General features: G+C 44.0%; 1 protein-coding gene across 1 annotated transcript in view; it reads right to left on the bottom strand.

Annotated features, from left to right (window-relative positions):
* The window catches only part of CACHD1 (cache domain containing 1), a 241,360-nt gene that overhangs the window by 14,740 nt on the left and 204,769 nt on the right, over nucleotides 1–21,851 (bottom strand). The window contains exons 15-23 of the mRNA XM_077450550.1: nucleotides 20,433–20,614; nucleotides 18,298–18,408; nucleotides 16,101–16,223; nucleotides 13,126–13,225; nucleotides 10,810–10,926; nucleotides 7,786–7,946; nucleotides 2,532–2,618; nucleotides 1,732–1,848; nucleotides 65–216 (exon numbers count right to left, since the gene is read on the bottom strand). Coding sequence (XP_077306676.1) covers nucleotides 65–216; nucleotides 1,732–1,848; nucleotides 2,532–2,618; nucleotides 7,786–7,946; nucleotides 10,810–10,926; nucleotides 13,126–13,225; nucleotides 16,101–16,223; nucleotides 18,298–18,408; nucleotides 20,433–20,614 — 1,150 coding nt within the window. The remainder of the gene's footprint in view (nucleotides 1–64; nucleotides 217–1,731; nucleotides 1,849–2,531; nucleotides 2,619–7,785; nucleotides 7,947–10,809; nucleotides 10,927–13,125; nucleotides 13,226–16,100; nucleotides 16,224–18,297; nucleotides 18,409–20,432; nucleotides 20,615–21,851) is intronic.

Here is a 21,851-nt window from a genome sequence, read left to right on the forward strand (position 1 = left end):
TTAATGTTTTTGCTCACTGACTTTTGATTGCAAAAACAAAAGGATTAAAGAAACTGAGCTGTACCTATAGTATTCATGTCATCTGCATATGGACTTTTGGCACCGACAATGCCACCAAAACATTCCTTCTGTAAAGCGCAGTACGGTCGGTCTAGGTGAGTCTTTCCATCACTGTCCACCATACACCACTCACAGTCCAGGACGCCGAAACAGTAACTAAGGAGGAGAGGAGAGTCATTAATACAGACAATTTAGATAAAAAAGGGAACATATTCAAAGAAGAAATACATTGTAGTTGTTCTGCTTGGTTTCTTTATATGGAATGGATGAATGGTGAACTAGAACCTACATTTTGTTAAAGTGCTGAATTTATTTATAGATTTTGCCCTATAGAGAAAGCGGATTAAGCTAGATGGGCTTGTCTGGATTACAAATGAATTGGGGCATCCTCCGAACTAGGGATCGGCCGATTATCGTGTGCGGCAGATATTCACTTTTTTAGAAATATCGATCAAAAGAACTAACCGATTTTACCAATATTCCTTCAAGGGGTTTTACCGGGGTGATGCATGCAACCGCTTGTCTGTCATTATAAGCGGTGGAAGAGGATGCACCCCCGTGCCTTCCGCGACTCGCCTGGTCTCTCCCGTCCCACTGGGAGGCCCGAGCAACCAGCCGGGGCGTCCGCTGGCTGGCCGAAGACCTGAACAAAGCCGATGCTCCATTCGGGTCTTGGGATATAGTAATCCGGACGCAATGTCATGACATCACTTCCCTGATTACTCGCATCCTAAAGGCGTCAAAAAGGGTATTTTTTTAACTGTACAAAATATCGGCAAAAAATATCAGGAGAGGTGGCCGAGATAGTGGTATCGTATCGGCACCGAAAAAATGATATCGTCGATCTCTACTCATTTCTATGTAGGCTTGCACTTTTTTTTTTTAATCCGGTGAGCTCTGGGCCAGGGCATTCCCCACCTTTGTTATGTAAAAAAAATGCAGGGTGGGAACCACAGCTCACTGGAATAAATAAAAAATGAAAACACTAGAGCGCAAGTTCGAAGTTTGGCTAGAGACGAGTTTGGAGGACGCCCGGGCTCCTGTCTAGTCACAGCATGATAGGCTTTAAAGGTCATCTGATACAATATTATTCCGATTCCCATCACTGCAAAGAATTTTGATGGAGAAGGTCAACATTTTGGGAAAATGAAAATATTGTAGCTGTTAAAAACAAGCACACCCACGTGAAGTTAAAGTGGTTGGAAACCCTTACAGACCACTTTGACCTACAGGTAAGCCTAGATTAAGGCTTACCTGTAGGTCCAAGAAATATCTCCTAAACCTACACGATTTAGGAGAGATTTTCAAAAAGACAGGCACTGCAGATGCCGTAGACAGCAGCGCGCAGGCGCACTGAGCATGCCGCTGCTAACGGCGATATGCCGTTAGTGGCGACTCCAGTGCGCATGCGCAGGAGGGACGTCATCGCTGCTCCGGCCACTCGCAGCGCCAGAGCAGCGATACCCAGAAGAAGATGGACGCTGCCTCTTGCTACAGGGGACATCGGTGACATCACAGGCTCCTGTGTCAGGTAAGTGACACATAATGGGCTACTATGCGATGTATAGTAGTCCATTTTGCTTTACCTTTGCATGGAGACAAAGAGGAAGTAAACTCATCAGGGTTTACTTCCTCTTTAACATACAATATGTATTCTAAAAGGTAACGCACCCGCTCTCCATCCTCTGGGTACAGCCGGTGTTGACACACTGAGATAGTGCATCCTGGAGATTTGGATCGAGCATGGTGAATGTCATTGGCTCCTGATGGACTTCACAGCTCGGGTTCCTAAATTAATTTTTAAAAACAAAGACAACAGACATTGTTAACAACTGAAATTATATATATATATTTTTCACATATAAATGCTTACATTATTTTCTAGTGCCTATCCTCAAACTTTGAGTAGAGAAAGGGTTCGCTCTAAGCAGCTGCCTCTGCAAGAATTTTGCAAGCCTAGCGAAGACGTCACAGGAATTAAATAAATGGGATTATAAAATAAACACATATACATGTTGCAGCATTGGTTTGACACTGCAGCTGTTCCAACCAGCTCTGAGACAGAGAACTGAGCGAACACATGACTGCCGATCGCAGTCTGCTTCAAGCAGAAAGAAATGCCTGTCAGCCACCGCTCTCCGCTCTGCTCCTCCATCACTCACTTGAGCGCCAGGCTGGGGAGCGGGTGGGCTCTGCTCTCGCTTGCCCCTAAAAAGCTGGATACACCTGTCATTCAGGCAGCTGGGCAGATTCTGAAAATTCTGTTGGGACCCTTCCTCTGTGGCAATAGCCCACTATCAGCTGGTAAAATCAAATGTACTCATGTGATGCAAAAGTACAGCCAAAAAAGCTTTGGCCATACTTCTGTTTTAATAAAAGTCTATTGGCACAAAATAAAGAAAATGCTGAGACAGGCTTTACATGGTAAGAGGGAGGTGCGGTCATGCCCAGAGATCACTTTAAAATCTCACCTGCTTTCTGCATTTGTCAGGTTGCCAGTGCACTCGTTGACCTCCAGGGGGCACTCACAGGGACACTCACATTCATTCTGTTCCATCCTAGCAAAAATAAAATAACATTCTGTCAGATGGGGAAGAATTAGTGGGTTAGGAGCTCACACAATGATCATTTTTTATTTTGCTTTTACTTCAATGGAAAAGAAATGTATCTAAATAAACACTCAATAGCTGGCATACCACCTTTTACCTTGGCCCGAACATGTTTAACATACAATTGTTTACTATTAGCACTGGCAAAAATCCCAACTGAATTCATTCTTTTCAACATTGAGAGATTACTTATAAAACAAAGGTTTACTAATCTGTTGCCATCTGCGTAACATGTGGCGTGGCAAAAGTATGGGATTTAATGCCCACATGCCACACATACATGTCACTGGCTGGCCAAGGTTTCCGTGCCAAGAGCACAGCATAGAGATCGAGCTGTTAGGCCTCACGCACACTGCCACTGGACATTATAAAAAAAGCCAGTAATGTTAGCTGTAGATACTTTAGCTGTAGAGTGAGTTTTTCAACATTTTTTGGCGTTTTTTTTTTTTCTGTAGCATTTTGTAGCAAAACTATATTCCCATAAAAGCTTATGGCTCCAAATGCTGATAAATGCAGAATAGCCACGTTTTTCAGCAGTTTTTAGCTTTTTTCTGAGTTAGAGCTTTTTTACAGCTGAAAAACTCCTCTCAAAACCCACTAGTTCTGGGTTTATTTACAGCCAGAAAACGCCCCTGCCAAAAACTGCTGATAACAGCCCGTGTGCACATGGACACATAGGATAACATGCCGGGGAGTTTATTGGCTGCAGAAAAAAATGTCTGAAGCCAAAAACAGCCGCTGCAAAAACGTCCAGTGTGCATGAGGCCTGAAAGGCTCCTGATCATGTGACCACTGTCAGTCAATCACTGTGGTCACATGATTGCCAATCCTTCCCACCCCCTGGGTGTACAGATCCCCGCCCAGCCCCAGTGTCCCATTAAAGTTCAATTTGCTTCATACATTCCAGGTGCATCAAAACCAGACAGGCTCTCCACTTGCCGCTTTTTGAGCAGAGTTTCCATAGTACAGGTTCTCTTTAAAAACAATCACAGGTTCCATCAGTTAAAGCCTAATTGAACACTCAGTTTAAATCTGCTATATGCATTCCATTTACATCAAAACACAAAGAATGCATAGTCTTATTCCGCGTACACACAGCCGGACTTTTCCAGGGACTGAATCCGGACAATTCGATCGTGTGTGGGCTCTAGTGGACTTTTTCTTCCCCAAAGACCGGCGGACCTATAAATAAAACTTGCTTCAAATCTGTCCGCCGGACTCGGCTTCCTAGCGCACAATCCGTTCGTCTGTGTGCTAGTACGACGGACTAAAACCGACGGACGCTAGGGCAGCTATTGACTACTGGCTATGAACTTCCTCATTCTACATCATCGCGTTCGAATCCGTCTGACTTTTGGAGTGATCGTGTGTGGCCAAGTCCGTTCGTTTGAAAGTCCGTCGGAACTCAACTGCAAAGTCCGTTGGATTGTCTGCCAGACCAAGTCCGTCGAAAAGTCCGGTCGTGTGTACGTGGCATTAGAGTTTGGTTTCTTTCTAAAGCAACCACGGCATAAGTAGTAAAGCCTGCCCACTTTCAGTCCAGAGTTGGACTACTGCTATCTGTGTGGAAGCAGTGGTCTCTATGCAGTGTTATAACACACTCCCAGCTGAGTCAGAAGCTAGAGCTGTCAAACCAACAAGGGGAAGAAGCCATGCTGATTACAGACCTTTAGATCTGACCTATTACAGAGTGTGCTATAGGTCTTACTTATTACAGACTGTGTCAGACCTCTGTAGAGAAACCACTGCTTTCACACGTCAAGTACACTACTACTTTTCAAGAGAAAACCAAGAAAAAAATTTAGATTCATCAGGGTGCTGCCTAAAAGCGGTAGTTAACGGTGCTGTAAGAAAAAAAAAAAAGAAAAAAGAAGAAGATGGTCCCCTGCAGGTCAATGTCATAATGTGCTAGTATGCACTGTACACAAGCACATTATGCCAGCGATACCTGTAAAAAGGCTTCCTCCAGCGGCGCGCTGTCACTGCTGCCAGGACTTCTTCTTTACTCAGACTTCCTTTCGGCTTTGCATGCTCTGTGCATTTGAATGGATAAATATGCGCACAGGAGCCCCGACTGCGGCTCAGTGCTCTGTATTGAGGGGCTTGTATTAAGACCCCATTCACACCTGAGTGTAGTGCTTTCAGGCAGAAAAGCGCGCGATTTTACATCGATTTGCTGCGATTTTGCACCGTTTAGCTGCGATTTTGTGCAGGTCAAAAGGTCACCAATGTAAAAAGCAGAAAAACGCCCAAATCTGCCTAAAAAAAGGCTTAAGGCGTTTTGGAGTGGAGATGTGAACCATCTCCATAGAGAATAATTATGATTAATAATGATTTTTTTCCCCCCCTCCAGCGTTTTGTAGCTTTAGGCTTCAAGCTACAAAACGCTCAGGTGTGAATGGGGCCTAAGTGTTCCCTCAATTCAGTGCGCATGTGCCAGTGACATCACCGGCTGCTACAAACGTGAATATCTACTAAAAGGTGCACATTTAGGAGATATTCACAGTACCTAAAAGTAAGCATTATTATAAGCTCACCTGCAGGTATAAGTCAAAAAGCGGGCCATACTATCGCTTTAACCCCCCTGACGGTATTCCCGAGTCTGGCTCGGGGTGGAATTTTTTATACCAAAAGCAGTAACCCCGAGCCAGACTCGGGACTGCATCGCTGGATCCAGGAGGAGGTTTACTTACCTTCTCCCCTGGATCCAGCGATGTCCCCCCCCGCTGTACGAGCGAGCCATGTCTCGCTCGATCTATCACGGAGCCGGTCTCCGTGCTCTGCGAGCGTTGTGACGCACGGGGACGGAGATCAGCGCCAAATTCAAAAAGTGAAACACACACTATACATACAGTATAATGTAATCTTACAGATTATATTGCTGTATGTAAATATTTCACATCCCTTTTGTCCCTAGTGGTCTGCCCAGTGTCCTGCATGCAGTTTTATATTATAAAAACTGTTCTTTATGCCTGGAAACTGGAGATTGTCCATAGCAACCAAAACTGTCACTTTACATCAAAAATGGTTTTAGACCAGCTAGAAAACAGCGATAATAAATTGTAATCACTCGCAGAATTGAGCGATAGCGATTTGTGGGGAGATCCGTCATCAAATACTGAAAAGTAATGACAGTGACAATTCTGCAACTGAGCAAATTTCAGTGTTTTTGATTTGATTACATTATTGAAATTTTTTTATTATTGTTATATTATTATTTGGTACAATTATTTATAATTATTTATTATATTATAATTTATGATTTCATTTTTCAAACTTTATCATACCCGGGATGTCTGCTAGACTCTGGTTTGGACAGATTTAAGTGAGTTATTGCTAAGAATTACAGGACTACAATATAAAACGCCAAATTTTCATGCAAAATAATTGTACCGCTTTTAGCACCTAAAATCCGAAATAATCGTACCGCCAGGGAGGTTAAAGTGGTAGTAAACCCTCTTGCGCCATTTTTACCTACAGGTAAGCGTAATAAGGCTTACCTATAGGTAAAATGAATATCTCCTAAGTGTGCACCGTTTAGGAGATATTTCAACGAGCAGCAGCAGGTGACGTCAGCAGCACATGTGCCCTGAAGGAACACCATACCCATGCCGTTCCTTTGGAGCTCTGTGCTGTGCCCAGGACTCCCACATACATGCACGGGAGTGAGGTCATCACAGATCCAGCCAATCAGACGACTGTAGTTTAGGAACCAGGTGAAGATGCAACTCCTGTCAGCAGTGACAGAGTGCCTCTGTAGGTATCCATTCTAAAGACAAGTGTAACATAATGTGATAGCATTCACATTACAGCTTAAACCTGCAGGAGGACCCTTTTATTTTTTTAGGTTAACTTTACTACCGCTGTAAGCACAGCACAAGTCAAGATGTTACCATCGGGAAAGCAAATCTTCACCTTTTAATTTAAAGTGGATGTAAACCTGATTCATGAAATTTGAGCTGGGCACACATATCTGCAGTGTTTTCTTATCTCTCCTCATAGCACTGAGTCCCGTAGCTGTCTTCTGCTCCATTCTTCTGTTATCAGCCTGATAACTTCTGACAAGTCCTCCATCGGATATGATAAAAGCAGCCGAGTTTTGTGTTGGGGAGGATGCTATAAATAGATTAGCAGAGCCCTGGACGATTCAAAGAATAGAGCTGAAAGTCTCTAATTATGAGGAGAGGGGGTGTGTGCCTTTCCTCCAATCAGCTGTCTTGGCTGTATGCCCAGGCTTCCCTGGAGTGCTAACAAGGAAGAGAAAATCTAACAAGATCTGAATCTTCTAAACTGTATATAAAGCTAATATATATGTAAAACTTATGTAGGGAGATTGGTTTCATCTCTGTGTATCATCTGAGGCTGTTCACTTCATTGGGTATATGCGAGGGTTTACATTCACTTTAAGGTCTACTGGAAAGTGATACTAAACACCTAAAGAGATATTGAGCACCACATTTATTGGCACTTTCAGCAGTCGAAATGAAGCCTACCTCCAGGTTTAATTTCTCTTTTAATAGCGGTCCCTACATGCATGAGTGGCTCCATAGGACTATGCAAGGGAAAGGAGCCACCCTGAAATAGGAAACATGGGGCAGCGGTCATGGTACCATCTTAGGAATATACGCAAGGGTTAAAAGATGAAGACGCTGCATACTCAATAACTACTGAGTATGCAGTGTCTTCATCTTTTAATCCTTGCCTATGCTCCTTTTTAAGCTGGTGCCATGACCGCTGCCCCGGATTTGCCATTTCAGGGTGGTTCCTTTCACTTGGGGTCCTATGCAGCCACCCTCACATATAGGGACTAGAGTTATGTCTCCCTACACTGTGCCCATTAAAAACCCAGCCCTGTAGCCTAGGAGGACATAGCTCTCACCTGCATTAACAGAGTGACTAGAGACTGCACTATCCACTGTTATTGCTTTCTTGTGATCTCAAGAGCCAGCAGCATTGAAAGCTGTAAACGGCAGGTGCTGGGGTAAACATTTTAATAAGTTGTTTACTGTGGAAGTTTTTTTTTTTTTTTTTTTTTATTGTACTCAATGTTAAGCTATAAAAAGAAGCTTGGGGGTTAATTCTAAGGCAATGATGAGTTTGCCTGCAGCTGAAATACCTGTGGCAATTGAGGCACAGCCGGTCCACCATGCTGCAGGCACAGAAAGCCAATGAATCACAGGTCTCATTCACAATCCCGGCAAATGCATTGGTCCCGGGAATCCTAGTCAGGCGATACTTGGAGCAGTGACTGCCATGAACAAGGTTGGTCAGATCACCCTAAAGGAAGGAAAAAAAAGAAAAAGTGTTACACACTCAAGAAAACAAGTGCCACTATGTTTAGGATTTGCATCCATCTATCTACCTATCCACACACACAAATGACGCTGTGGACAGGCCGAGAGGCAAGTAGGTACACATCCTTGATACCCACTGAAACCAGGAAGTCCTCCTGATAGTGACACAGCAGTCACCAATTGGTAATGGATTTCATCCTGAATATGTGTACTATCAGAAACTCGTTGAAACCCTTCATTATCATAATAGAAACTATGAGACCTCTACTCCCTCTGGTACGGGTGTGAAGCATGCTGGAGCAACAGCCTTTCCAGGGCTCCTTTTCCGGTTCCAAATATACTCTTGAGCAGATAAAGTGTGGCAGGGGAAGCAGCGAAATTACAGCTTATAGCCATTGGAGGCCGCATTGCAGATCCAGACGTCCCAGCTGCACAAGCGGGGGGGGGGGGGGGGGGGGCACTCCTTCACTGTGAACAGGACTTGCCTCCTGACCTGGAAGACTTTTGGGTCCTGTTCTTCTTATGGAATAGGGACATAGACTTTTGCTTAGAGCCCAAAGTTTGTAGTTTATGAAAGGAACTCTGATTGGATTCCAAAAGGCATCATTGCTTTCAGATCTGTCATAGATGTGTGTTTTTACTCACAATCACCTTCTGAATGAGGATGGTCCAAACAAGCATTCACCCTCAATGGGCAGCCTCTCAATTTGCATCTTACAAGAGTTTTTCTGACCAACACTTAAGTGATCGGATCCTTCTCAAGTGGACAGGCATGGTGTCGCCATCTGGAACCTTCCAAGCCATCCACCTACAAGCTAAATGTTTTCGGAAAATCTTTCAGAACTGTGAGATGGCAGGATACCCTGCACCCAATTCTCCCGAATAGAGCATACACTTCCCCCAAACTTTTAAGGGCTCGACAGACCCCATCGCAGGCTGCTAAGCTACTCCTAATAGGAGGAAAGACACCTTAAAAAGAGGGCTTTTAACCTTTTATATATGATGTATTTAAAGACCACTTGGACGCCTTGCTCAAAAAAAAAATAGACAGGTCAACAGCCAGAGGATCCCGCACTTATTGAAGAATTCCTCCGCAATGGGTTACTGCAGCGCCATCTACTTCAGGGAGGACAAAAATATTGTATCGGGTCAGCTCAGAGAAAAACACTTTCTGAAAGTTAGGATGTACCGGAAAAAATTAGGGATGTTCTGACATCGCCAGGACCCAGAACCAGTGATCGTTAGAGAAGAGGATTCTCTCTATATATCTATTTTTTTTTTTATATTATGAATTCACATCAGTCCCTGCCCTCAAAGAACTTACAATCTAAGGTCCCTAACTAAAATCCTTACATACACATACTAGGGATAATTCAGACAAGATCCAATTAACCTACCTTTCCAATTAAACAACTTTCTCTGATGCCTCATCCTCCTAGACTCCTAGAAAAGGACGGAAAGGCAAACACCCACATTTGCAGCCCAAGCAAGTGACAACCCCTGAGAGCTGATCTTGCAACCCAGAAATGGCTGAAAAAAAGTCTTACCTTTACACATAGGACATGGATGATTGTATCCTTGAGACAGTGAAAATACTTGATGAGGACAGTGATTTAAAGCCAATCTGACCCGTTCGAGAAGCCATTGTAGCGTTAACTGTGCTAAGGGCCCTGCCTACCAGAAAGGGGGATCCTCTCTATTGCCTGTTTGTTGAGGGTCAGGTGATTCTTTATACCCACAGGGATTGGCAACCCAGCTGGAAGGAGTGTAGTCAGAACCAAAACACAGAAGTGGCAGTCAGCTCCACAACCCCAGATACTTGATGCCCCTCTACTGCTGCACCATGCAGGTGTTTTACCACCAACAGCAGAATCACTGACTGTTCTGAGCTGCAGAAGCTTTGAAAACATGTGCTGCTGTGGCAAAATGAGGCAGCTGCGCTGGCACGCCCTTTTTGAGCTCCGCTACTGTGATGTAGCACTGGGTCTGAAACAACAATGTACCAGGAATGCCAGAGGAAAGACTGTTCTATAGTCCAGTAGGCAGTGCTGACAAATGCTGGTTGGGATTTCAGTGTAGAAAAGGCTCTGTGTGTTAGCCCAAACAGGAAAGTGAAAGCATATTCACCAACAGATACTTTTCTGTATTTGCAGCTTTTTAAAATGATATAACATGAGGAAATGTCCATGTGTTGAAAGGTTTACTGAATGTGTTTATTTTGGACCCAACATTTATACCGCTTCGTGCCTTAATTTTACAATTCCGGTGGTTTTGTTTAAAGTCTATTTAAAGCACTAACAAACGTCAAAACGAGCGTCTATAATCTTCCGCTGCCAATGTTCCCGTTACCCGAAGTGGTGCCAGTTATTGGGCACAACAGACCCTTTGCGGCTTTCCCCCGCTCTGGCCCAGAACGAACAGCAGTTCTGGATGTCAGGAAATAGCAAGTCTCCTGCCTCAGCAGTCATGACAGGTTGCCCTTGATATGAAACAAAAAAAAAACAAAAAAAAAACAGCTCAATTAAAAAAAAAAAAAAAAAAAAAAACTTTTGGTGTTCCTCACAGCAACCAGATGCAACTGTCTTCTTCCAAATAAAGGTTTGAGAATAAAACAGAAATTCTGACTGGTTGCTGGGGGCAATGCAGATGGGTTTTTTACCATCACACTTTGAAACACTTTTTTTTTTTTTTTTTGAGATGCACACAGATTGCCCGAGTCATTTTCATCTTTAGCAGAAATCTAGGTCAGTATACCCGAGGCCTTTTTCGGATACAACGCAATAACAAGCAGGTAACGGAGCTCATCATTAGCTTAGACAGCGTTTCATCTTCCAAGGAAAACTTACCACCAGGCTGGTATTAAACTTGTAAAACCTCTGCACGGTTCTGTCACTGAAGCTGTTGCAGAGATTCTTTTTGACAAAGTTGGGGTGGTTCAGGATGTCATTGGCGACGAGGGGCTCCTGGAATAAAAAAAAAAAAGGAGAAGATCAGATATTATCACTCTGTTTACAGCAAACCTGTCAGCAGGTCACACATTACAAACCACCACAAATGTGTACTATACATAAGGCCAAATGCTTGTGTACATCTTGACCACTACACCCATCTATATGGCCTATTTGGACACCCCCTCAAAATTATTGAGGTCAAGTGTTTTTCGGTGAAGAGTATTGTTACTACCACATACCAAGATAATTGTGAGCTTCCAACCTGGTAACAATTTGGAGAAGTCCTTTTTCCGTTGGAGCATGGCTGTGCCCCTGTATGCAACGCCAGCTCCATTTGGTGTGGAGGAACTCAAGTGGCCTGCGCAGAGCCTTGACCTTAACCCTACTGAACACCTTTGGGATGATCTGGAACGCGGACTGTGAGCCAGGTCTTCTTGTCCAACATCAGTACCTGACCTCACATGCTCTTTGGCTGAATGGGCACAAAGCCACACAGGCACTTTTCCAAATCTTGAGGAAAGCCTTCCAAGTAGAGTTCTGGCCGTTATTATAATAATGCCCATGTCAAAAAAAAAGGTGCAACAGTCAGACATCTACAAACATTTGGCCATATAGTGTAAGACACCTCAAGAAGCCAAGCCATATCTCTTCCTAAAAAATTTAATTTGTCCCTTAAATTTCTAATGAGACCCAAATCTGTGGGGTACTAGGTATGCAAATTTATCAACCAATAGCATATACACCCCCAAATGTAATGCAATCAACTTTCAACAGATTTCTGATGAGGCCGACTATATAAATGTAAGCATTTTAATCCAAACAGGTTATATTGCATTGCATAACACTGTCATCAGGATTTCAGGGACGGGTGGGTAAGCATATAGGAAAGAGGCCGCAGGCTAGGTCTTGCCACTGTGCTAAAGAGTGGCTTGACCACTTAAGGACCCTTACTTTTCCTCACATTTGCTTTTTAAACGTAAAATTTTCTTGCTTGAAAATTACTTAGAACCCCCAAACATCAGATATAATTTTTTAGCAGCGACCCTAGGGAATAAAATGGTGGTCGATGCAATTGTTTTTGTCACTCAGCATTTGCGCAGCAGTTTTTTAACAGCAATTTTTGGGGGGAAAAAAATCGAATTTTTAAATATTTTAATGCAAAAAAAACAATACATAACCCATTTTTTGTCACGCCGAGTAAACAGATACCAAATACGTCTAGCTTTAAAATTACGCATGCTCACACATCAACAAGCGGCGTACGTTTTACTATCAATAGGTTGAAGCTTTAAAAGCTCTAGTGCTAGAATTACGGCCCATGATCTGACGTTTATGGCGATACCTCACGTGTTTGACAATTGCTGTTTGCGTGCGTGCAGGATCAGCGCACACGTTAGCTTTTGCAGGGATAACGGGGTCACGTTACATATTTGTATTTTAATGATTTTTTTTTTTTTTTACACAGTTGCTTTAAAACAAGTTTTGTTCACTTTTATTGTTGTCATAAAGATTGTAAAACAACCTTGTGACAGGTACACTTTATGGAGGGATCTGGGGTCAAAAAGACCCCAAATCCCTCCTTTGCACTTGAAAGCATTCAAAAATGCCAAGATCTGCATTTAATACTTTTGATTTTGCTGGCCGGTGACAGCCAAGTTAAACAGAAGTGATATCATATTATCACTTCCAGGTTACCATAAACGGAGAACCAATCAAAGGCGATCCTGGCTTTGTATGGGTCTCTGGCTAGCCGCCAGACGTACCAGCTGGTAGCTTGGGTCTCCCGGTGGGACAGGAGAGCCAGAGTCACGACAGGGTGACAGGAGGGGATGTCCCCTCCCGCTGCATGTAATAGCAACCGAGTGGCTAGTGAGCAACTCTGGTTGCTATTACAAGAGAGCCAACTGTGGCTCTAAAAAGGGTCCCGGGGCAATGCCTGCAACTGCAGGCTTGAAACTGGTATAACCGCTTGAAGTCAAATGGCGTACTAGGTAGGTGATTTGGCGGCAAGTGGTTGAAAGGAAAGTGATGCAGGAAGCCTCAGAGCCGCAGCCTCTGAATAGTGTTGTCACTTTGGTCGTACAGTGTGTGGCAGGATTGTGTTAATTACAAGAGTGGTTGAACAGAAATAAAAATATTTTGGCTGGAGAACGATTTGCATATATGTACATCAGATGCCATTTTTTTTGTCACTGAATGACGTGGGAGTACCTTGTGAGTGATGTGCTGCTGTTCCACTGGAGCGTGGCCTTTAGGGTCAATAAGGGTAGGATGCGCCACAAGGTAACCTCTGTCCTCCATGATGAAGCACCTGGCAAAGCAACAAGACCTAGTTATAACACACAGTGTAGATCTCTTTGAAGAAGAACTGTTTTCCCTTGTTAATAGAATCCAATGCATGGGTGACTGAGCTTAAGGTATGTGGGCACTTAGGCATAGAAATTTCTGTGTTACACAGCCAACGGCTCCGGACAGAACACAGGAGGAAAAACTTGCTGAATTATTCCAGTCAACTGAGTAACAGGATTATGGAATAATCTACCAGAGCAGGTTCTATATATTCCCGGGGTTTCAAAGTCTTTAAAAAAAAAAACAGCATTCTTGTATTTAGTGTTTATTAATTAAATCCAATATGTTTAATATAACCCACCATAACAATTCATAGACAAATTCAAAGGCTGCTTGCCAATTTCTCGGCGCTCTCTTGACCTGATACCCTGGAACTAGAACAAGGTCAATACACAACTGAAAAGCATTTTTAGAAGTTAACATGTTCTGAGAAGCAGGATACCCAGGGGAAAAAGAAAGTGCACTTTAAAACCTGTTCAGATGGGAAGCGAGATGATTTGTGTAACATTCCTGCAGTGAGCACTATGGAAGAAATGCAGATCAAACTGACTGACAGCTGCAGAAAACGTTCATGTCAACATGATGCAAAGACATATCAAATGAATGCAGAAGAGTGATGGGGCCACATTTCAACAACCAGGGCTTGCCGGGAGGGGGGGGGGGCACTTAAATGAAAATCAAGCTCCCCTGACAGCCCTTAGTGTTGTACTAATACTCTATTGCTATGCACTTTTTTGGACACTGTATTTCTTGGCAATTCAATGATGGGATTTCATCAGAGGAATTTCAGAAGTAGCTCCCCTTGCTATGAAGACACAGCGGGTTTGATTTACTAAAACTGGAGAGTGCAAAATCTGGTGCATCTCTGCAGAGAAACCAATCAGCTTCCATGTTTTATTGTTAAAGCTTAACCACTTGCCCTCTGGAAGTCTAACCCCCCCCCCCCCGCCTTATGACAAGGCCTTTTTTTGCGATACGGCACTGCGTTACTTTAACTGACAATTGTGCGGTCGTGCGCCGCTGTACCCAAATAAAATTGTCCCCCCACAAATAGAGCTTTTAGTAGCATCTAATCATCTTTTTTTTTTTATAGCACAAAAAAAAAAAAAAAACAAGGCAGACAATTTTGAAAAAAATAAAACAATAGCTTTTACTTTCTGCGATTATATATATATATATATATATATATATATATATATATATAAAATCTATTTTCTTCATCAATTTAGGCCAATATATATTCTGCTACATATTTTTGGCAAGAAAAAAAATCCCAATAAACATATGTTGATTAGTTTGCACAAAAGTTATAGCGTCTAGAAACTATGGGTTATTGGTATTTATTTTATTAGTGATTATGGCAATCAGCGACTTATAGCGGGACTGCGATATTGCAGCGGACATTCGGACACCAAGTGACACTTTTTAGGGACAAGTGACACTAATACATTGATTCATGTAAAAAAAATCTGCATGGTCACTGTACTAAATGACACTGGCTGGGAAAGGGTTAATGTCAGGGGCAATCAAAGGGTTAACTGTGTGCCTGACCATTGTTTTTGTGTACTGGTAGATGGGAAATGCTTTTATTAGGGGAAGGCATGGATCCATGTCTCTGCTTTACAGGAACACAGGATCCAAGCCTTACTGATAGAACGGCAATCTGCCTCGTTTACATAGGCTGACCACTGTTTTGCCTCTGTACTGAATGAATGGCGGGTGCCCGCAGATCAGCTCCCGCTGTGTGTAATCACAATGGGAGAGGGCCTGGGGACGCGTGTGCGTGCCCCAGACCTACACGTGTCAGATCACATACTAGGTACATGATCCAGCGCAGCGGTGCCACCTTGCTTCTGTATAAGTTATACGGGCGGCAAGCGGTTAAAGTAGAACTTTAATGGCTCCCCTTAATTTGCATAGATTTCCTCTTACTTCCTGTTTTGCAGGAAGTGAGGGAAATCTCTGCAATGGGACAGGGATGGTAAAAAAAACAAAAAAAAAAAACAAACCAAACAAAAAACTGACAGGGGCTCCCTTATTCTATCCAAAATTAAAAAAGTGCTGCTTACTAAGGCCCTTTCACACTGGGGCGTTGCGGGCATCGGCGGTAAAGCGCCGCTATTTTTAGCGACGCTTTGCCATCATTTTAGCGGCGGTCTGCAGCCGCTAGCAGGGCAGTTTTAGACCCAGCTAGCAGCCGAAAAAGGGTTAAAATCGCCTATGGGTGGAGCGGTTTAGGAGTGGTGAATACACCGCTCCTTTCACCGCTCCAAAATGCGGCTAGCAGGACTTTTTTCACCATCCTGCCAGCGCACCGCTCCAGTGTGAAAGCCCTCTAGCTTTCACACTGGAGTGAAAGGGACCAGTTTTTTTAGGAGCTACACAGGCACTATTTTTAGCGCTGTAGCGCCTGAAAACTGCCCCAGTGTGAAAGGGGCCTAAGCACAAATTTCTGATAATTTTATGAAGAGGACTAAGAAGATATAGCCATATAGCACAGTGAGGAAAGGTTTGTGGTCCAGGCTGATAGGACAGTCAAAATTAGAAGTGGCGCCCGACCCCCCAAGTTGCGGAAAAGCCGGCCGCCCGCATACCGTAAGCAGCGCGGCCACTTTATGGGGGCGCTAGACTAATTTGCCTCTCAGCCCAGTCCGCCCCATAAAACTGGCACTACACTAACAGTGTAACGCAAGCCGGCGGGGACTCTTTCCGTGCTGGCCCCCTGCAGAGTGCTGACCTAGGCCTGGGCCTTGTCAGCCTAGGCCATGATACATCATTGGCTGGGGTGCCTCCGATAGAATGGACAAGCAGACAAAGCATTGCCTTGATTTTCCTACCTAATTTTGTTGCCGCCGTCTTGGTTGCAGACAGGAAGAAGTTCCATGAGCACTTTGTAGAAATATCGCAGGGTGAAATCAATGCCCATCACGGCAACTGTATGTCCTGCTGACACCTGAAAGCTGAAGACATTGAAAGGAAAAAAAGGTGTTAGGCCATTGTGTTAACAGGCCTTAGGCTTGTGTCAAACACAGCATGCTTTTTACCTCAGTTTGAAACTGTTCTGAGACCATCCAGAATTCTCTGACAGATGCATTTGGGCTACAGTTGATGTCCTTCTGACCTGCATTTGACCTCCCTCCAGCTGCTTTAGCATTCTTATAAACTGGTGTACACAGGCCATCAAGCCCGGGTTCACACTTGTGCGAAAACGGACATCGCATGTGATTCGCACCCGCACTGCGGTGCCGATTGCATGCGATGTTTGTGTAATGAGTTCTCGCATTGGATGAGAAACTTGCATTGGATTTGCAGGAAAATAGTGCAGGGACTTTATTTTCCCCGCACTAGAATCGGATCGAATTGGTTGCTCTCACCCAAGCGATCCGATTCCTGTGCGAGTTCACAGCTCGCAATGCGATCTCTGAACCGATCTGCAGGTGTCATTAAAGCAGAGTTCCACCCAAAAGTGGAACTTCCGCTCATTTGTCTCCTCTCCCCCTCCGATGCCACAATCAGCACGTTTCGGGGAGAGTGGGGACAGGTATCCTGTTCCCACTTCCGGGAGTCCAGGCCACGGCCAGTTACATCACCGCAGGGCTCCTTCCTCCTCCTCTCCCCTTTGCCGGGCCAGTAGGAGAGAGGAGCGGGGCCTCGCGCATGTGCAGTAGGGTTCCCAGCGTGAAGCCGTAACACTACACTGCTGGGTACCCTTACCCGCAATGGCAGCACGTCATTGTGGGTAAACACCAGGAACCCAACTGCGCATGCACGAGGGCCCGATCCTCTACTACTGGTGCTGCCGTCGCCACTGTGGATAAGGGTATCTGGCAGTGTAGCCATACCCGCAATGGTGGTGCCGACATCGCTGGACTCCAGGAAAGGTAAGTATCCTATTGTTAAAAACCAGCAGCTGCAATATGTGTAGCGGCTGGCTTCTCATATATATATATATATATTTTTTTTTTTTGGGGCGGAACACTGCTTTAACATTGTATTGACACCCGCAGTGGTTTACAGAGGGCAGTGTGAACTGCTTGCGGGACAGATGCGATGCAGGGTCCGGCGCTGGAATCGCGCTGATTCCCGCATCACATAAACGTGAACCAAAGCTCTGGTAGAAAGCAAAGCCAAAGATTCTCCAGGTGAAAGCAATCTCATGCTTCAACCTTCCGGTGCATGTCCAGTCTGTAAATCTGGATAGAAGCCACTGGAACAGGAAATGTTGACCGCACTCACAGGTTTGAAGCAAAAGTGAAAATGTATTGAAGATAAAAATTGTCAGACAACATCGTGGACATCATGACATCAATGCAGACCTGGCAGAGATTAATGCGTGCCACGAAAAGAAATTCACTTAGTCGTTTGGCTGTACTTCTCCTGTGGATGACAGGAGTGCAGTTCATTCTGCACTCCTGTGACCCGTTTTCAGCAGACAGCGGGCTGAAGCCCACTGTCGGCTGACATTACAGAGCCAATCCAGGCTCAGGCAAGAGCGCCCCTGTCCCTCCATAGCCCAGCGCTCCAGTGGGGGGCTGGGGGGGGGGGGGCAGACTGACAGTAACCAGCTCTCTGCTCAGGGAGCTGTGAGAACCGAGCGATCGGCAGTGTTTGATCGCTCGGTTCTCAGTGTTTGAGTCGGCGGGGGACTGATGCTGCACCCACCTAGGTAAGCATGATTCTGGAAAAAACGTAACCCCATACTTCTATTTTAAGTAAAAATGCCTGTACAGCTGCGTGGGAACTACAGGCCTCAAATAGAAGGCCTATTAGCATTTTCACCATCTGGGAAAAAGATGAACATGCAAAGTCTAACTGCTCCCAAGTTTGGTCAATAGTTCCAGATATTAACCATTGTAGTCGTCTGTATTTATACAAAAACATGTGCAACGCTGCCTGTCTTTTCAACATATGAACCAATGGAAGTATGACCAGGGCATTTAGCAAGATAATATGAGGGGCCCATAAACTTTGGACCTAATAGGTTCCTCTGTTATCTGAAAAGGCTGGCAGTGTGATACAGTGGGGCATTCTTACCTGGTAGACTGGACAGTGTGACTTATAGTGACCACGTAGCCTGCTCCTCCTACATCCAGGTACGGTCCAGTGAAAGTGATGAGGCCAGGATTAGCTAAAGCATGCAGATACCTAACAAGCAATGACAAATATACATCAGAATAGCAAAGATGGTGTCTTTTTTTCTTTGCAACAAATCACACGTGTTCAGGTTATCACAAACAGATATAACCACCGCCAACGAAACAAAGATACAGTGAGGGACATTTCTAAATTCTGTCACACAGACCTGCTGTGTGGTAGTAAATGGCAGTCTCAGCCTGGACCCTGCCACAACGCATTTCACTCCGTCCCTGAAGCAGGGAAAAACACGTTGGGGGCATGGCTTGGAGGGAGTCCAGGCTGACTGATATATCTCCCAGAGGAAGTCACAAGGTGTGACGAAACCGGTAGGAGGAGTCTGGCTGACTGATACACAAGGAACTAGGAAATGCTGTGGAGAAAATAGGACAGGGGAAATGCCATACGCCGGGACTGCAGACCGAAATACAGGTGACCATTTCACCCTTTCACACCAGCACAGCTCAATGCGGTTTTCAAATATATTTAATGTGAGTGTAATGTGATGAGTTTTTAGTTACCATTAAATCTATTTAAAACGGAATTACACTATTGCACGCCTCTATTATTCCCTGTATGCATATGAGGTGATCTTTGAAAACACCAGACGGAAGTTGTGGCTTTATACCTACCAGGAGGTCGAGTGAATATGGGATCTGCGTTTACCACTAACAACCAGCCACTATATGGATGATGACCACCTAAGCTGTTACCATTTACTACAGGCTTGTTTTTAAAGCCCTTAAGGTGAGGGTATACCTGAAGGGGGAAGAGTGCACATTGCAAGAAGACAACATTTGTTTTACCTTTTTTTCTTTGATATGTTTATGGACTTGTTCTTGCTTATCAATATTGAGGACCATGCATATACACACTGAGCACTTGCACTGTTTTCATCTGCCAATGAGCACCTGCACTAAAATTGGGGATATTTTACTTAATTATCCTGTTATCTGTTTGTTTATTTTATATTGCCATTTTTAGAGTTTTAGAATATTACATAATCCTTAGCGCCGCACATTGGGTATATATGTCCAGGTTAAGACTGCCATTCACTACCACACAGCGGATTTGATGTGCGGCCTTCGGGACGCTTTGGTTGCCTACTACTATTATTTGGAACATAGACAAACTCCCTTCTCGAACGGCACTCACAGCGGTGGGAACAGGACCAGCGTTTCTGCATAGCCTGAGCGACTCACATTCACATCCTTTGGTTCGCACAAAGTATTAAGCAGTATTACCCCCAGATAACAGAGCGGGGGGGAGAAAGTGAGATCTCAAAAATAAGGATGTTTCAGGGTTCTTCAACAGAGATCTTTGGCTGGAAAATCTTTGGATAAACACCAGCATCCAATCAAATGCAGGCACTGTTCGGGTATTCTGACAGCCACAAGTGCTCGTTGTCAGAATAAAATAGCCCACGCTGCAGATTCACTCATCCACGCTATTTAGCATGGATGGGGAATCAAGTTATTTCTCTTGTTTGGCCAATGATTGTTTCAAGCTTGGCACTTATTCCCAATTTTGTTGATTTGCTTTCCTTTAGTCTTATGATCCCATTATGCAGCTGGGTGCTACCTCTATTTTTATTACTGATATCGTACTCCTATGGCAGACACAAAGGGAACTCTTTTCAGGCTAGGCCATCAGTCCCTGAACTGAATATTACATATATTTATTAGATAAATATTAGTAAAACACAAGGTGAAAGTTTTACTGGTTACACTCGGTGATAATTAACAGCTTCTCCTCCTAAAACAAAATCTTTGAATTATTAGTTGAATTTTTTTCAAAGCTAATATGGTATAAATATTTCATAAAAGCAAGAAAAAACAAAAAACAAAACATGGATGTGCCGAACACGCTGTGATTTAATGATACATTAGGCGCTGCCACACTGCAGGAAAAACTTTTCTTATTAGGAAAGTTCTGGTGTGACACAAAATCTAAACGGATTAATGGAAAGATGGTTTTGGAAGGATAATGGACAGTAACATTGTACAGCATGACAAGTAATCAGAGAGGGGACTCACCATTGTCTCCTGGTGGGATCAAACGCTTTGTCCATGAGAGAGCCGGGGTAGATCCGCAGCACCCCATTGGGCGTTGCTATGTAACGGCGCACAATGTAGCTGTTCAAATTGCTCATGTCCATCTGTCTCATCCATTCATCGGTGACGTGACTGGTAGCCATGACCTCATTCCTGACAGAGAACTGTGAAAGAAAGGAACACGTAGCAGGAGACCCCTTAAGATGTGTATAAAAGAAGACTAATCTGTCCCCGGGAACTCTACCAAAGGCTGCTCTGTTGCACTTGCTGGCAGATAAGAACACATCACACTCCCTTCTACTCCGCTAGTCTGATTTAAAGGGGAACTCCAGGCAGAGAAATAAATACTTAAATTATAGATTTCTAAAAAAGCATTAACGTATCTGAAGCTAAAACTTTTTTTTTTACTTTAAAGCGGAGTTCCACCCAACTTTACAAGGTGGTATTAAATACCACCTGTCATTTTTGGATATGGATTATATATATATTCACAAAAAATTAAAATGTTATATCTTTATGTTTGAAGCCTGAAATGTGGCAAAAGGTTGAAAAGTTCAAGGAGACCGAATACTTTCGCAAAGGCACTGTGTGTATATATATATATATATATATATATATATATATATATATATATATATATATATATATACACATACATACACCATTTTTATTGTTTTCCCTTTCAAGAAGTACAAAGTGTACGTCCGTCCTAGCCGGGCCGCAGCGAAGTAAGTAGTTTCCTCTTTTGCGGCGAGCCCTCCTCCTTCCCCCCCCCCCCCCCCCCCCGCTGCCTTCTGGAACCTGCGTGTCCCCCAGAAGACAAATTGGCCATTCAGAAAGAAGCGCAGTGCGACTCGGACAGGCGCAGTAGGAAACCAGCTGTGAAGCCTGAAGGCTCCACTGCTGGTTTCCCTTCGTTGTAATGGTGGCGACTGCAACAGAGCCCATGGACGAATCGACCTAGGGGTGGGGCGGTCGTGGCAACATCGCAGGCTCACTGGACAGGTAAATGTCCTTATTAAAAGTCAGCAGTTACAGTATTTGTAGCTGCTGACTTTCAAAAAAAAAATTAAAAAAAAATTAAAAATAAACTTTTTTGAGGCCTGGAACGCTGCTTTAGGCTTTACCTTTAGCATTTACCACAGCTTTACCTTTGGTCTTGCACAGTTGTATCGGCTCCTCTCCTACACTGAAATAGCTTGCTCTGATTTCACTGCATGCATCAGCTTCTCACAGTGTTAATTAAAAGGTGTTGCAAGGCAGTTAGAGCCTCCTTCATTTCCTGGCTGGAAAACATCCATTATAATCTAACCCTTTCCTCTACTGCCTATGGCTCCAACCCTTTCATTCATTGGACTACATTTCATTCATCTATGTAGTCTCAGCATAAAATCTGGACAT

This window comes from Lithobates pipiens, unplaced genomic scaffold, assembly GCF_037356315.1.
Source record: "Lithobates pipiens isolate NorthernLeopardFrog02 unplaced genomic scaffold, aLitPip1_a1.2 Scaffold_23, whole genome shotgun sequence".
NCBI lineage: Eukaryota > Metazoa > Chordata > Amphibia > Anura > Ranidae > Lithobates > Lithobates pipiens.